Source organism: Fukomys damarensis, unplaced genomic scaffold, assembly GCF_012274545.1.
Source record: "Fukomys damarensis isolate Sample0158 unplaced genomic scaffold, DMR_v1.0_HiC HiC_scaffold_26, whole genome shotgun sequence".
Lineage (NCBI taxonomy): Eukaryota > Metazoa > Chordata > Mammalia > Rodentia > Bathyergidae > Fukomys > Fukomys damarensis.
Genome location: NW_022900938.1, coordinates 20,229,889 through 20,247,312, shown reverse-complemented (window position 1 = coordinate 20,247,312; position 17,424 = coordinate 20,229,889). Strand labels below are relative to the sequence as shown.

The window sequence follows — 17,424 nt, the reverse complement described above, 5'->3', positions numbered from 1 at the left end:
AAAAAAAAAAAAAGAAAGAAAAGAAAATACTGGAACCCCAGCCTCTTTCTCTCATTATCTTTAACTTTCAGCTGCTATGAAATAAAGAGACCTCCTCTACCACAAGTTCCTGTGATAATGTACTGTTACCACAAAGTCAAAGCAACTGGGCTAAGCAACCATGGACTGAAACCGCTGAAACTATGAGCCAAGTAACACTTTCCTCTTTATAAATTGATTATCTCAAGTATTTTGTCAAAATGATTAAAAGCTGACAAACAACTTATTTCACACTAGACAAAAATGCACTGATCACTTACACCAATTAAATTTAATTTAGTAAATTACCATATAACATGTATTAGCAGCAACTATTTTCATACTTCTAAAATAATCACATTTTAAAATTATAAGACCACCAAGTCAAGACCAACTCACTCTCATATAACAATCTCTAAACACCCAGGGCCCTTCCTCTGACTCTTGAACCTCTTTTCTAACACATATAAAGATAAAGAATGCTTTTCTACTGGACTAATAAGAGACACCCATGTGATCACCACTACTACTAGAAAGTGAAAGATGTTTCAGCTTTTAATGCTGAATTTGAATCTTCTTGATTTTCTAGTTCTTGACATTATGGTATCAAGAAAACCTAAGAACTGACATATGTAGATATTTGATCCATGTTTAGCTCTAATAAACAATCTGGGTACCCATCTTTTTACTCTGCCTCATTTAGTTCTCCAACATGATTTATTTAATTCGAACTAACACAGATTCTCAGACTTTCAAAAGTCCATCTACAATACTTTTTCTTGTCAATTATTATTAACTAATAAAAGTATTCATAATTTAACTTTATCATTAAAATACTATTTAAAAGCATACTTGGGGAGTCATTAAGTTATAACATATAAACATTAATTATCCAGTTCTTAACTTTCTAGTTTATATAAATTAACATTAAATAAAAGTTAACTTACTATTTTTTTCTTCTGGGATTTTAAGTCATCCAATGCTTCATCTACAAAACAAGATTTAAGTCAAAGTTAAATCAGATGTTAAGATACAATTTAAGTGGGGAAAAAATCATGCCAAATGATATATATTAAATCACAATAAGCTTTCTCATTTTAGGACTGCTCTAATTTTAATGCTTAATGACAAAATTATCTCAATCTTTAATTAATATAAATATATACATCCCCAGTCCTTTTTTTTGAGACTCATCTCAATAAGTCACTAAATGGCTCAAATTTCTGATTCTCCTACCTCAGCCTCCCAGAGTACTGTAATTACAGGAAGGTGTCACCACGCTTAGTTATCCATTATCCATATATGTTTATTTTTTGCCTATGTTATATATGACAAGCCACTTAGAAAAAGAAATGATTAGACTTAATATAGTGTTACGACTTGTATCTAGATGTCACTGTAAAGCCTCAGGGGGTCACAGGTGGGGTTTTTCAGAGGTGGTTGATATAGGATGTATGATGTTGGGATCAAGGATGTGATGTTGGGATTGATTCATGGTGTGATGCTAGGAATAAATCTGCCCCACCCTGGGTGTGAGTGCTAAAAGGATGGGTAGGTTGGATAGATAATAAGGAAAAGAGGGCCACTGCTTGTCACTTTCACTGCTGCTGCTGCTTCTTCATCACTTGCTGCCATCCCACCTTCTTCCCACTATGAACTGTTTCTCTTCCGTGATGTCCCTCTGCCATACCACCCTGCCTTGGAGCCAGAAACTATGAATTGAAACCTCTACAAACTATGATCCAAAACAAACCTTTTCCTTTAATGTTGGTTGATGGGTATTTTGCCTCAGCAACAAGAAAAAGTAACAACTAAGACATACAGCATAAAACATCTTTCAAATTTAAAGCTGTATGTATTCACATATATATTAAATGTTCTCAGAACTACTTCCTATCATTTCTCTCTGAACAAACAGTCTATCCACATTAATTTCTAAAATTAATACCAAATTTCTTTATGCACTGGTAATAAAGTGTCATTTCTTAGTTTATAAAAAATAGAAATGTAGAAAATATTTAATAAAGTTAGTCAACATTCAAGATATTGAGCACTAAAAAGTCTTTTGAAAATCTTCACTATTATGCCAGAAGGAGGATTTGAAAAGGAATACTAATTACTTTTCTAAGATTTGCTTGCTTATTTGGGAGGACATGATGGAACACAAAGAATCATTTCAAAGGCTATTACTTAAGGATGTCAATATCTACTTTACATTTATTTAAACACTTATTATTACATTTTTTAGGTTTCTAGTTTTTCTATAGAAATATTTAACTAGTACAAAGAGAAATTCTAGGCCATATGGAAAGAAAGAATTATGACTTGATTTAAATAAACATTTTATTCTGCAACAATGCATAAGATTCTAATAAGATTACTGACATTTAGAAATTTGAAGAAAGGAGTTAAAGGTGTAGGGAAGGGGTGATACGTAGGGGAAGAACAAAAAGGGAAAAGAAAAATATGTTAGAGAATGAAAAGATGAAAATAAAGTGTTTGTAGATGGGGAGGGGAGGAGGGGGTGAAGGGAGGGCAGAGGTAAGGGGAAAAAATGAGAATCAAGACTTGCCATGTAAAGGTACATGATCCCAACAATGACTGTAACTGTACTATATCCCTAAAATGTACCAATAAACTCAATAAAATTTAAAAAATAAATAAATAAATAAATAAAATAAACATTTTATCAGAAGAATTTAAGAACTGTTCTTAATTTTTAATTAACTATATAAATATTACTGTTTCTTCACTGAAACTCTAAATACCTGAACACTTAAAAGTATACTATACATATAAAAATTCAAATAATTGCATTACTTACAAAGATGATTTCATCATATAATTTTGTTTCTAAAATATAAGATACTTTATCATGCATCCAATATATTACTAAAAGAATAAAATTGCCAATACCTTTGAAGAGACTACTTTTTAATTAATAACTAAAGCAAACATCTATTCTTTAATCCATACATCAACACTTTTTCTTAAAGGTTCATGTAGCATAAATTTTAGGGGGTACGGGCTAAAAAGTAAAATTGAGTGTCTTAAGTGAGACAAAAAACTTCCACAAGAATTCTATTGAGCATTGAAATATAATATTTAGTTCAGCTTTTTAATACTATAGATCTACCGCTTAAAAGACTGGAATTGGAGTGGAAGTAATTTTTCACAGAATTGAGGTTCAAAGTTACTATTTTCTATTATCATAATTGACTGCAAATGTTTATCTCTTAGAGTTGGGTGTGCTAGCCCATATCTGTAAACCTAGCACTTGGGAAGCTGGGGCAGGTAGACTGCCACAAGTTCAAGGCCAGCCTGGGCTACATACATAGTGAGTTCAAGGTCAGCCTGAACTGCAGAGTGAGACCCTGTCAGAAAAGGGGAAAAAAAAAAAGTTTATCCCTTAATGTTGATCTGTAATGAGATTTCATGAATTTAATCTTTTTAAATGTTTTTTCATACAGATACTGCCAAATATTGATATCCATGAGCCTATGTTTTTTGAGCCTATGATTTTAATGAGCATATTTATCATTTAGAAAGCATTTATAAAAAGTCTATTAGATTCTTTTGATATGTGCGTATTAGCACATCACTACATTTCAAATTAATCATTTCTAAGCAAAGGTAAGAAGTTCCTTTTATACCATTTAAGTGGCTTTAGAAATATGGAAATTTCTTTTGCAAATTAAAGACCTGAAAAATACCACTGCAACTGTAATTTCAGCTCAGATAATGTTATCTGCTGCAAAAATGCATGGGCATGAAGATCCTGTTTCTTGTTTTAACTTTTCATAATTTTTTAAAATTACTTTTTGTCATTACAATGGTATGTTTCTTGAGTGACTTGATCACAATGTATGTTTTGCAGGTACACAAAGATTTGTCTTGCACTCTTAGTCTGCATTCACTAATATCCAGTATCAAGTAACTGAAATCTAATTTTCAAAGCCAGTCAGTATTTGAAAGTGGTCCTTCTTACAAACTGCTGTGTGTTAGAACAGGTCAAGTTTCAGCTTCTATTAATGATAAAAATTTACCTGACAATGATAAAGTCTATGAAAGTAAATGAACTACTGATCCAATAACAAGATGATAAATTCAAATATGCTTTTTACAAAGTATCTGCTATTAACACAAAAAACACAGAACTTAAAACACATTACACTTTCATGAGCTTTATGCATGTGTCCAAGCAAAACTTTTTTTTTTCTTCACACATATTTTCACAAGTGTTTGTTCTGTGATTTTGAGACAGGGTCTCACTATGTAGTTCAGGCTGGTTTTGAACTCAGTATATAGCCCAGGGTGGCATCAAAGTCATGGAGATTCTTCTGCCTCATATAACTAGTATCTATAACATATCCAGATTCCATTTGAGGGTGAACTGAATTAGTATCTTCTGAACTTCTTTGAAAATAGCCTCACCTAAAAGTTGTTCTACACAGAAGTTTTACATATACTAATTCTCCTAACACTTCAAGTTCAGAAGTGACTCCTCAATTCTGAAATTTTTTGCCTTAATTTAAATGGACTATGCTGCTTTGAATTTTCTTAATTCTCCAAGCAATTGTTCTTGCTGAAAGGCTACTAATCTTAAACAAATATATTTTCTCACAACATATTTCTCCTGCTGCTGTAATCAAACACAATTTAATTAACTCACCATTGGTAAATGGCTTTCCTTTGCATCACAAACAAGTCACTTAGACTCTTACTTTGGCTGAAGCCCCATTTTCACTTTTTATTTTTATGAAGAAATTCTGAAAGGATGAGATATTCCATTTAATTTTTTTTGGGGGGGAGATAAGAGTATTACTCTATAGTTTAGGTTGATCTTGAACTCACTATATAGCTCAGGTTGGCCTCAAGCTCTCAGCAATCCTCCTGACTCAGCCTCCCAAGTGCTGGGATTACAAGCATGAACTACCATATCCAGTTTCAACTTTCTAATTTTATGACCATGTATAGCAGCACAATTCATAATAGCTAAATCTCTGACACAGCCTATGTGTCCATCAGCAGATGAACAGAAAAAGGAAATGGAGTACTACTCTGCCACAAAGAAAAATAAAGGAGTCATCTGTAGGAAAATGGATGTATCATGAAACCATAATGTTAAGGGAAATAAGTAAAACACACAAGCTTAAATATCTCATGGTTTCTCTTATATAAGAAACACAAAGGATAAATAAAGAACAAAATAAAAGATAAAAGGAAGTAAAGAGATACATCTTTCTCTAATAGGGATCAGGGAGGGGGTAAGAAGGAGAGGGAAAGGGGATGATGAAAGGAATTAAGATGTTATATACATTTAACAAAACTCCATGCAAAGAACATAAACATACTATGAAAATATACAAATAAAAATGTTTTTTATTTTAAAAAAATCTGATTTATAAAGATAGACTAGTTTCAAAAAAGAATGGAGTAAAGGAAACAAGAGATGACAATGACAAACTAGAACAGTAGTATATAAGGAGAAAACTGATCATATTTAAGACAATTTCAAGAAAAAGGTGATAAAAAGTGATTCAAATAAGGTTGTACAAATACAGAGTCCACCAAAAAATTGCATACACTTCTGCAGTTCACCATACTAATAAAGTCTGGAAGCTAATGGCTACCACTTTGAGCACCTCTTGTTATTGTAGCAACCAAAGATAACTTGTATTAATCTCATGATGTCTCAATAAATTTAGTATTAAATATTTATTCAAGTTTTTCTTTTCCTGATGTATACATTTTTTGGGCAGACTCTGTATATGAATGAATAATATAAATATATGAATAAGTAAGTGAACGTAAAAGAATAAAGAATGACTCCCAGATTTTTAGTCTTGTGATAATTTTATGTTAATTTGACTAGGCTATAAGATATCCAGATATTTGGTCAAATACAATTCTAGATATCCAGGAGGGTGTTTTGAAGTGAGATTAATATTTGAACTGATAAACCAAATAAAGCAGATTGCTCTCCTTAATGAATTAACTCTCATTGTTCAGGTGAATAGAGCAAAAAGACTGTTTCTCCCACAAGAAAGAACTCTCCACGCTTAACTGCTTTGCGTTAGGATATCCATCTCTGTGTCTTTTGATTCCAACTCAAGCTTCATCTCTGCCCAGGTTTTGAACCTTCTGGTTTTAATACCAGGACTTATACCACTGGTGCTCTTAGTTCTCAGAATGAGACTGAACTAAAATATTAACACTCCTGAGTCTCTGGCTTGCTAACTGCAGAATTTAGTCCTCTCAGATAGACAGACAGAGATAGATAGATACTAGATAGACAGATGTCTCCTACTGGTTTCGTTTCTCTAGAGAACACTGTCCAATATAGATATTAACAATTAGTTGTATAGTATATGTATCAACTGATGTGGGGAAGACACCGAGAGGAACAGATATGGAAGAGTGGGAAGAAAAGGAAGTGAGAATAACTGTTTTGGTTATGTTAAGTATGAGATGTTTATTGGACTCCAAAGTGGAAATGTCAATTACAGAGTTGGGTATACATCTGTAGTTGAAAGGAAGAGTCCGAACCAGGGATTTAGACTTGAGGGTCATTAACAAAAACTTGATATTGTATTTAAACCTGTGGGAGTTGGTAATATCACCTAGAGATGTATTACCAACATCATGGCCATTAGTCACATAGGGCAATTTAAACTGAATTAAATTTAAAATCCAGTTCTTCAACTGCATTAGCCACATTTCAAATGCTCACAGCCAAAAATGACTAGATAGCATACTGGACAGTAAATATAATTTTAATATCACAGAGGGTTCTATTGAACAGCACAAATCTAAATCACCAAAAGAAGAAAGCTGGGCTGGGGATTTAGTTCAGCGGCACCATGCCTGCCTTGCAAACAAGGTCCAGAGTTCGATCCCCAATCCAAAAAAAAAAGAAGAAGAAGAAGGGAAGAAGGAAGAAGGAAGAAGGAAGAAGGAAGAAGGAGGAGGGGGAGGGGGAGGGGGAGGAGGAGGAGGAAGAAGAGGAAGAAGAGGAAGAGGAAGAAGAAGAAAGAAGAAGAAGAGGAAGAGGAAGAGGAAGAGGAAGAGGAAGAAGAAGAAGAAGAAGAAGACCAAGGGTATTACAACAGAGGAGATACAAATAAAACTAAAATAGCGAAATGCTGTCAAAGAGGTTTAAAGACACAAACATTTCAAGGAAGAGTAGATAAGTGAATAAATCCAAACACTATTAAGAAATCAAGTTGCTTAAAAAAAGAGAATTGGCTTGAACAAGATATAGATGAATAGGATCATTAGTGACCTTGAAATAAGCCACTGAAATAAAAAGTGGTGGATATAAAACCTAAATAAAGTAGGTTGAGAGGAATAAGTAGAGGAGAAAGAGATACCGACTATAAACAAAATTTTAGGAAATTTTACTTTGAAAAAGAAATAGAAATGGAGTATAGCATAAAAGGAACAGGAGATCAGGATAGCTCACTACCTCCTTCCCATGGCATGTACTGAGGCAAGATTATACCTAAGTCCAATAGGAACAGATGCAAAAGAGAAGAGAAAAGAAAAAATAAAGTTCTTCAGATGGTCAGGGTACCTAAAATCCAGAGCATCTAAATGAGGATTAGCTATAGGTGGAACAAGGCATCTTTCAGAAGACCATGAAAAACAAAAACATACTTCAAAGCTAACTTCAAACATTTGGTACTGAAGGTAACTCTCATCTATTTATATCTATTTTCTGTATAAAGTAAGACTATGAGTTAAGAAAGGTTATTTTGTAGGGGGTTATTGGTTTATTTGTAATTTTTTATGTAGTTATTTGGTTTTGCTTTGGATTTTGCTGGGAAGACAAGTATTAATGATTAAGGGAAAATACAGTATTAAATAAGGCTCTTAAAAAGAAGGTAAATTAGGAAATTGTAATAGGGCCATATACAAGAGCTGAATGCACATTTGATATTAGCAATCACATTTAAAAGTCTAGGCAGAGCCGGGCGTGGTGGCGCATGCCTGTAATCCCAGCACTCAGGAGGCTGAGGCAGGAGGATCACTGTGAGTTCAAGACCAGCCTGGGCTACATAGTGAGTTCCAGGTCAGTCTCAATTACATAGTGAGAGCCTATCTCAAAAACAAAACAAAATAAAACAAAAAAAAAGTCTAGGCAGTATACTGTATGATTTTTCTCAACAAGTTTAGCTGCTCTGATAAGATTAAACATTTTAATGTATTTAAGTAGCATTTGTCAGCCATGGATTAAGCATATAGTTGTATTTAAATACTGTAGGATTGGTTAGATACATAGGATGGGAAAACGGGGTAAAAGAGTCAAGGGTATGTGCAAAGAAATAGCTATTTGGGCTATACCACTGACCCTAAAGTGGCTAGAGAAAAGTCATGAGGGAGGTAGACAGTGAAAGTCATATATTTGTACAAACTTGATTTGAATCCTGAATCGAAGAAACATTTTTTAAGTAAATGACACTTAGCAGACAAATTTTATATTTGATATTATATTAAGAATTTTAAGTAAAAGAATGCATTACATTATATATTTTTAAACAGACTGTTGTGGATAGACATCTGGGATTGAAAATAATGTAGGCAGTGAGGAAATGGATGAAGATAAAAATGAAACAAATTTGACTATGAGTTAGTAACTGTTTAGACTGGGTGACAGATTTATGTGGACTCATACAATTTAGTCTGTTTTTGTACAATGAAAATTTTAAAAATCATATAGAAAGTTCACTTAAAATATGTATATGTCTGGTTAATGATAACACCTATTTTCAACATTGAAAATATTTAAAACTTGCATATACATAGGACATATACCTAAACAAACTTCATCATTTATATATTTCAACTGAAACAATAGCTAAGGGGCTATGAAATTAAAGAAACTGGTACAATTAATAGAACAAGTCAATAGAAATGTACTGTATTTTACTCTGTATAATGTTTTCTACAAAGATGAATTTAACAAAATTTGTCTGAATTTATCCCCATCACTGCAAAAAAATAAAATAAATTAACAGTAACTTGACTTTTTAAAAATGTTTTCTGGTTACCAAGATACATCATGTAAAGATACATGATCCCAATGATGAATGTAACTGTAATGCTTACCTTAAATGTAACAATAAATTTAATGGAAAAAAATGTTTTCTGGTTAAAAAAAAATTAACATGACAGAAAAAAACACAAACTAAAAGTAAAACTATTTTGCTGGGGATTTAGCTTAGTGGTACTATGGCTGCCTCGTGAGCACAAGGTCCCAATTTCAACCCCTGGTACAAAAAAAAAGTAGAACTATTTTAATCAATCATAATCTTTCTTATGCTTTTATAGGCATCTCCAAACTGCAGTCTGTGGATTGGACACTCCTGGATTGCCTGGGCTACACTGAGTGAAGAATTACTTTGGGTCACATATAAAATACACAATATTGTTGATGTATATAAGTAACAAAATTTTCTTTTCCTTTATATTTTTTATTACAGGCATAGTGAACACTGCTTCAATATTTAGTACATTGTCATTCCAATATACCACTTTAGAACCTGCCTATAAACAAGAACACTTACTTAAATTATTTTAAAATACATTGTAAAAGCTTGGAACTTAAACTTACTATTTCTTTCCATTCTCTTGGAAAAGAAGAAAATAAGCACTGTTCTTATGCTCCAGATGCTAAAATGGAAGCAAAATTCAGAAACAAAAACCATCATTAGGATAAGTTAGTTAGAAACTATACAACGTGAAAATAAATACATTTTTCCAATTAGAGTTAGGAATACTGTTTCCCTTTATATACTGAAAATTTAAAAAGCACTGCTTTCCATTAGAGAAAAAGATCCGAAGTCTGAGCTTTAAAGGGAGTTCTCAACCTAAATCCAAGGACTTTCTAGAGGGCCCCCTGAATTGTAGAACTGTCCTTGTGTGCATGATCACATTTCTCTAGGGAAACAACTGTTTTCATGAATCTCAAAGTGGGGGTCTACAAACACCTTAAAAGATTAAGAACTATGATAGAATCCCTGCTAAGCATTAACTCCAAAAATTTTTCTTACCTACTTCCATGCAGGAAAGGAAAGCATGTTTTCCTTTTACAAATGTAACAGCATTATATAAATAGAAATTGCTATTCCTTCCCTACTATTTAACATTGGAGGGATCGTCTCTATTCAATAAATAAGTTATCTGAGGGAGGAAAGAAACAAAACAAACCTTACCTTCAAATACATACTTAACAAGGAAATTCAGCTAAATATCTTCCTCTAAAACTTTTGTGAAAATAATTCTTTATGCCATGCACTAGTGAGACATCAATGCTACTGAAAGAATTAAAACTCAAAAAATAATCCTAATCACAAACTTTTCAGCTTTCTCTCAAATGTAAATATAACAAAATATTTCTTTCTCCATAAAACATGGCAGAATATACACATACTACTCAAATTTTTAAATAAAAATACACTGTTTCTAGACATAAATTAAGAATATAAGTATGAAAAATAGTTCTTCACTTTGAAATACAGTGTTATTGTTTTGGGATGTCATTGTGCAAGGGGGGTCACTGGTGATTCCTTACTCAGCTTTTTTTGTAGTCCTCTCTCACCAATGTTAGTCTCTGTGACCAATAATATATGGCAGAACTGACAGTATGTTGCTTTTAGATTAAAGTTATAAAAGACTGAAGCTTCTATCTGGGGCCTTCTCTTTTCATTCTTTCTCTCTCTTGGCTTCTCCACTGTGAGAGAAGCCAGCTGCCATGACATGAAAACAGAGAAATCCATGGAAAGCCTGTGTGGTAAGGAACAAAGGTCTTTGGAAGATATCCAGTCAACAAATGAAGTCTAACAACTGTATCTGTATGTGTTTGTGTATGTGTCCCCTTAAAAATTAGATTCAAGTAAACTTAGCCAAAATGTATAAGATTATACCAGATGTTATCTTTTTATTTGAATTCAGAACCCATTTTGGAAGTGGCAAAACAACTGGCTTTGGCATGATTTGTAATTCCTGGGATTACACAAAGAAAAATAATCCAAATATAGACTTACAAGACATGCCCTGATAAAGAGAAAAAGACCTCAAGGGAAGAGAACAGAATTAGAAAGTGTTGATACTGGCAAAAAGAGAGCAGTGAGCTGAAGACTGGGTAACAGAAGAAAAGGGTTCTGCAATGACTATCTGCTGTGACTGTGCAAATATAGTTAAGCCTTGGAATGACTATATAGCCCTAGCCAAATACCAACTACAATTCATATAAGAAAAAATGACAGAGCCAGAATCACCCAGCTATGTACGCTGCTATTAATGTTCCTACTCTTAAGGAAATATTAAACATATGTTGTTCTAGCCCTAACAAATGCTGGGGCAATTTGTTATACAGTAATAAATACAATTTTTATCCCTTGATGATCTATTTTTATGATAATGAAAACACCAAATAATGTGACAGATTCCTACATGGTATTGTACAACTAACTAAATGGGTTTTTAAAAACAAAAAAATAATTGTCCTTAGCAAAGGAAAAAAGAAAAGGAGGAAGAAAGTTAATTACAGTACTTAACATAACCCTCAAGTACCCCACAATAACATAAAGGTCTCATAAAGAAATTCCCTCTTAGGGCTGGGGATTTAGCTCAGTGGTTCTGCCACCTGCCTCGCAAGCACAAGGACCTGAGTTCAATCCCCAGTACCAAAAAAGATACCCATTCACATATGCAGATGCCTAAAACCACTGATCCACAAGCCCTATGCACACTATGATATTTCCTACATGACCTGCAGCATTGCCACAGAGTACCAGTGCCAGTCTGTCCTTTCATATTTTATGTTCTGGTGCCTCCTTTTCGCCACTACTCTTGCACTTTGAGACCATTATTAAGTAAAATAAGGGTTACATGAACACAGACACAGAGACTGTGATACCTCAACAATCTGACAACTAAAAAAAAACTATTAAATGACTAATGAGCACAAACCAGGTACAGCATGGATGTGCTGGACAAAGGGATGACCCACATCCTGGGTAGGGTGACCTGAGATTTCACTGCACAACTTAGGTCAGGTTGCAATTTAAAACTTATGAATAGTTTATTTCTGCAATTTTCCATTTAGGATTTTCAGACTGGTTGACCAAAAGTAACTGAACCCACAGATAAGGAAGAACTGTTGTACTATTTCCCAACAACAAATCCAAATAATGCCAATCTGAGAAAAAAAAATTTAGAAAAAGAGCACAGAGAAAGAAAATGGAATAAAAGAGAAGGAACTGCAGAGACAGTAACTGGAATTCTGTAGGAATAGACATTCACTGAAGAGGATATATAGATGGCAAATAAATTAAAAATCATTACCATCAGGATAATGAAAATTAAATCCACTATAATATCACTATACATCTATCAGAAAAGTCAAAATTTTAAAATAATGATAGAGTTGGGTGTGGCTGGTACATGAATGCAATCCCAGCACCAAGGAGGTTGAGACAGGAGGATCACTATGAGTGAAAGACCAGCCTGGGCTACATAGTGAGGTCAAGGTCAGCCTGAACTACATAGTAAGACCCTGTCTTAAAAAACACAAATGAAATACAGTAATAGCTGGACTCAGTTATTACAGAGAGAGCTGTCTATAATTCCAAAGGCTTGGGAGGCTAGGTAAGAAGATCTCAAGTTTGAACTCAGCCTGAACAACTTATCAACTTAGTAAGATCCTGTCTCAAAATTAAAAAATAAAAACGGATAGGAATGTAGCTTTATGGCACAACATTCCTGGGTTCAACCTCAGTACTGAAAAAAAAGTTGTAACATAAATGCTGGCAAGGATGTAGAGAAGTTATATCACCCAATGGAAATGTTAAATGGTACTCTACAAAAGTTTAGCATTTCTTAGAAAAAAATAAAAAAGAACATGCATATGCTGTGCCCAGCATTTGGACTCTTGGGTATGTGCAAGAGAAATGAAAACAGGTTCATATACAAACTTGTGCAGAAATGTTCACAACAGCCTTATCTGGTAATTGTCAAAAAGCAGAAACATCCAAATGTCCTTCAACAGGTGAATGGTTAACTGAACTGTGGACATTAATACCATGGAATACTATTCCACACTAAAAAGCAAGAAACTCCTGATACACTGAACAACTTAGATGAATCTCAAGGGTACACTAAGGTACTGGCATGGACCTTAGTCCCAGCGACTAAAAAAGGTTGAGTCGTCCCACTGCTCAGAAGCATCATTTGAGCCCAAGAAGTTGAGACCAGCCTAGGAATAATAGCAAGATCACATAATAACAAAAAATAACACCAAAAAAAAAAGAAAATAGGGATGTAGCTCAGTGGCAAGAAACTTGCCCAGCATTAGAAGACCCTGGTTTGATCTCCAATACAAAGATGACAAAGACAAAGATGAAGAAATACAAATACAGTGAGTGAGAAACATCATCTATTATATATATTGAGGGGCCAGGAGTTAGCTCAGTGGCACCATGCCTGCCTCACAAGTGCAAGGTCCTGACTTCCATCCCCACTACCAGAGGGGAAAAAAAAAGTATACATATATATATATATATGCACACACACACATGCACACACTCTCACACATTTGAGTGAAAAAGCCAATTTCAAAAGGTTATATAAACAGGCTGGGAATTTAGCTCAGTGGTTCCATTGCCTGCCTGCCTTGCAAACACAAGGTCCTGAGTTCAATCCTGAGTACCATAGAAAAAAGTTATATACTGGACCAGGAATGTAGTTCAGCAGTGCAGTGCCTGTATGACAACCAGAGGAACCTGAGTTGCATTCCCGGTGCAAAAAAAAAAAAAAAAAAAGGTTAAATACTACGCATTTCATTTTGTAACTTCTTGAAATAATACCAAAATTGTAGAAATGGAAAACAGATTAATGGGATGTGAGGGTTAAAAATGGGGCATATTGAGCAGACTAGGTGTGGCTATAAAAAGAGTAGTAAAAAGGACCCTTAGTGGTGATGGGACAGTTGGATCTGAATTGTGGGATGGTTACACAAAGCAACACACATGATAAATGCATAGAAATATGAAACACATATAAATGAATGCCTGTAGAACTGGTGAAATCTGAACAGTGTGTAGATTGAACCAATGTCAATTTTCTGGTTGTGATAATTTACTGCAGTCAATCAGGATGTTACTATTGGGGGAGGCTGGAGGATAAATGCAACCTACTTGTACATTTTGTTTTTGCAACTTTATATGAAATCTATAATTATTTTTAAATTAATGATTTTTTAAAGGATGTGTTAACAATGAAGCTATTAACAGGAATATCTATGTATCAAATAGCAAAGACATTCATAAAATAAAACTAAAAGTCATATAGGAAAAAGTGAAAATATATTGTGCTCTTAGGTTACAGAAAACCTATATAGGAGGCAGTTTTCATTAATAAGACTATGTACTTAAGAAAAAAGAAAGAGAATACACCAAGTGTTTATGAAACAGTCACAAAAAGTGACCAAACAGTATCCCATCAAAAAGGATCTCAATAAATTGAAAGAGAAACATTACAATCTCTGAAAGTGATACAACAAATCCACAAGTAGCAACTAAGACAGAAAACAAACATACTTGCCACCTAGAAATAACCCTTATAACACTTCTCAAAAAAAAAAAAAAAAAAAGTAACTAGGAAACAACTAAAGTAAATCACTATATACTGTGATATAAAGCTAAAGCAATATTTAGGAAATGTTACAGTCTCAAACATATAAACAGTATATTGAGTGTACTGTGCTAGTAAATGAGGAGGAATGAAAATAAATGTATTGTTATCCAATCTAAGTGATAAGAAAACCTAAGGAAACATAAGAATTAATAAAAAGCAACAATTTTTTCATAGCTAATTCTTTGGAGAAGAAAACATGTAAACAATTTATAAAAGCAATTACAAAAGAGTGAACGTACAAATAAAATAAAAAATAAGGAAGCAATAATCATAGATACAAAGAAAATTTGATAAATTAAGAGATAACAACTGACATACCTCAGAGATATTAGGGCTCTTTTCAGACCAATGCAATAAAGTAGGTATCACAATAAAACAAATCACATAAATGTTTGGTTTCCCAATGCACATAGAAGTTATATTTACACTATAATGTAGTCTATTAAGTGCAACATCTAAAAGATGTACATATCTTAATTTTAAAATACAATGCTAAAAAATGCCCATAATTATCTGAGCGGATAGAAAAATGCCACCAACAGACTTGCTCAATATAGTTTGACCTTTATAAAATGCATATTTCCAAAGTGCAAAAAGGTAGAGTGCAATACCATACTATTACTTGTATTATGCAAGAAAATATTTTTAAAATGTAGAATGAGTAATTATATAATTATATGTATATAATTTTTTAACAAAACTAAACTTAGAAGAGACAGACTAAACTAAAAGATAAACTACTATTGAATTTTGTAAGTAATCAAGATCTACCCTATATAAAACCACCAAACCCAAAGGTTTCAGAGAATTCTACCAAGACTATAAATAGATAATGTCACTACTATTTGCACGATGTCAGAGGATCAAAAATAGAGACTCTGAAATACTTGCATAAAAAGTTCACAACACTGAACACAGATATTTTCCTGGAATTTAAGGATGATTCAATATTTAATATAATTATTAATCTACCTGTTCATCTGGATACTCAAGTTTTTAACACTCTTAAAATTTGCCTTCCATAAAGCCCAAGGGCATGGACACGATTCAGACAGATTCTTTTCCAATTTTGTAACAAGGCTGGCCTTTACTCCAGTTTGCAATATCTTGTTACTCATTTCTACTTATGCCATCAGAATTTTTTTACAAAGCATATTTCTACCAACATTCTTATCACAGCCACTTAAGTAATTTCTAAGAAGTTCTAGAATTTCCCTAGAGTTATTTTCTTCTGAGCCTTTACCAGAACATCCTTTAACACTACATTAGAGGCAATAAAGGCCTTTTCCAGCATTCACTTCAAAACTGTTCCAACTTATACTCATTAATAGTTTCAAGGCAAGTACCACATTTTTAAGTATTTGTAACAGCAACAATCCCACTCTTGGTACCAATTTTCTGTCTGAGTCTGTGCTGCTGTAATTGAACAGCTGAGATTGGATAAACTATAAACAACAGAAAATTATTTCTCACAATTTTGTGGTCTGCAAAATCCAATATCAAGGTGCCAACATCCAACAAGAGCCTTCTTGTCATATCACCCCATGCAGAGGGTGAGAGCATAAAACAGGGCCAAACTATCCCTTTTATAAGGAGTCCACTCCCACAATAACAGCATTCATCCATTACCTTCATAGCCTAATCTCTTCTCATTAGGCACTACTCAACTACACTACTGCACTGGGAACTGAGGCATAAAGCATATGCCAATATATGCTTTTGGGGGGACATATTCAAACCACACCACCATTACATCAAGCTACAAGATGAAAAACCATACAACTATTTCTATCAATGATGAAAAAGTTAAACAAAATTGAACAATTTTTATTAAAAAGAAAGCTGAATAACTAGAAAATTAAAATAAAATATATATGCCTACAGTTTGCAATAGCTAAAACTTGGAAACAGCCCATTTTCCCATCCGTTGGAAACTGGATAAAGAAGATGTGGTCTTTCTATAAAATGGAATATTACTCAGCCATAAAGAATGAGAAAATAGATTCATTCATAGGAAAATGGATACATATTGAAGATATACTCCTAAGTGAAATAAATAAGGCACACATGTGTAAATACCGAATAGTTTCTCTGGTGTGAATAATCTGTAATAATACAGAAGATCCTAATAAGATTACTGACATTGAGAAATGGGAAGAAAGGAGCTAAAGGTGTAGGGAAGGTGGGATGGGTAGGGGAAGGGCAATAAGGGAAAAGAAAAAAATGTGAGATAATGAAAAGATGGAAATAAAGTGTTTGCAGATGAGGAGGCGAGGAGGGGGTGAAGGGAGGGCAGGGACAAGGGGACAAAATGAGAACCAAGACTTGTCACGTAGAGGTACAAGATCCCAACAATGAATGTACCTGTACTGTATCCCTAAAATGTACCAATGAACTCAATTAAAGCTGAAAAAAAAAAAAACAAAAAACAACAAAATATATGTGCCTCAACTCAAAAGTCAGAATCCCCAATTATTAGAACTATTCTCAAGGAATACATCAAAATGTCCACTATTTTCTCTATAACTTAATGTTATACCTACCTGAATATATTAGCTACCACAGTTAGTTCCCCTCAAAAAAATCAAGCAAAGGGCCGAGGATTTAGCTCAGTGGTTCCACCGCCTGCCTCGCAAGCACAAGGACCTGAGTTCGATACCCGGTACCAAAAAAAAAAAAAAAAAAAAAAAAAAAAAAAAAAAAAAG

The 17,424-nt window shown here is 33.5% G+C and overlaps 1 protein-coding gene across 2 annotated transcripts in view; it reads right to left on the bottom strand.

Annotated features, from left to right (window-relative positions):
* Lnpk (lunapark, ER junction formation factor) overlaps positions 1 to 17,424 on the bottom strand; it is a 67,288-nt gene that overhangs the window by 33,535 nt on the left and 16,329 nt on the right. For both annotated transcript variants that reach the window (XM_010607048.2, XM_010607047.2), the window contains exons 5-6: positions 9,635 to 9,693; positions 966 to 1,006 (exon numbers count right to left, since the gene is read on the bottom strand). In XM_010607048.2, the coding sequence (XP_010605350.1) occupies positions 966 to 1,006; positions 9,635 to 9,693 (100 nt within the window). The remainder of the gene's footprint in view (positions 1 to 965; positions 1,007 to 9,634; positions 9,694 to 17,424) is intronic.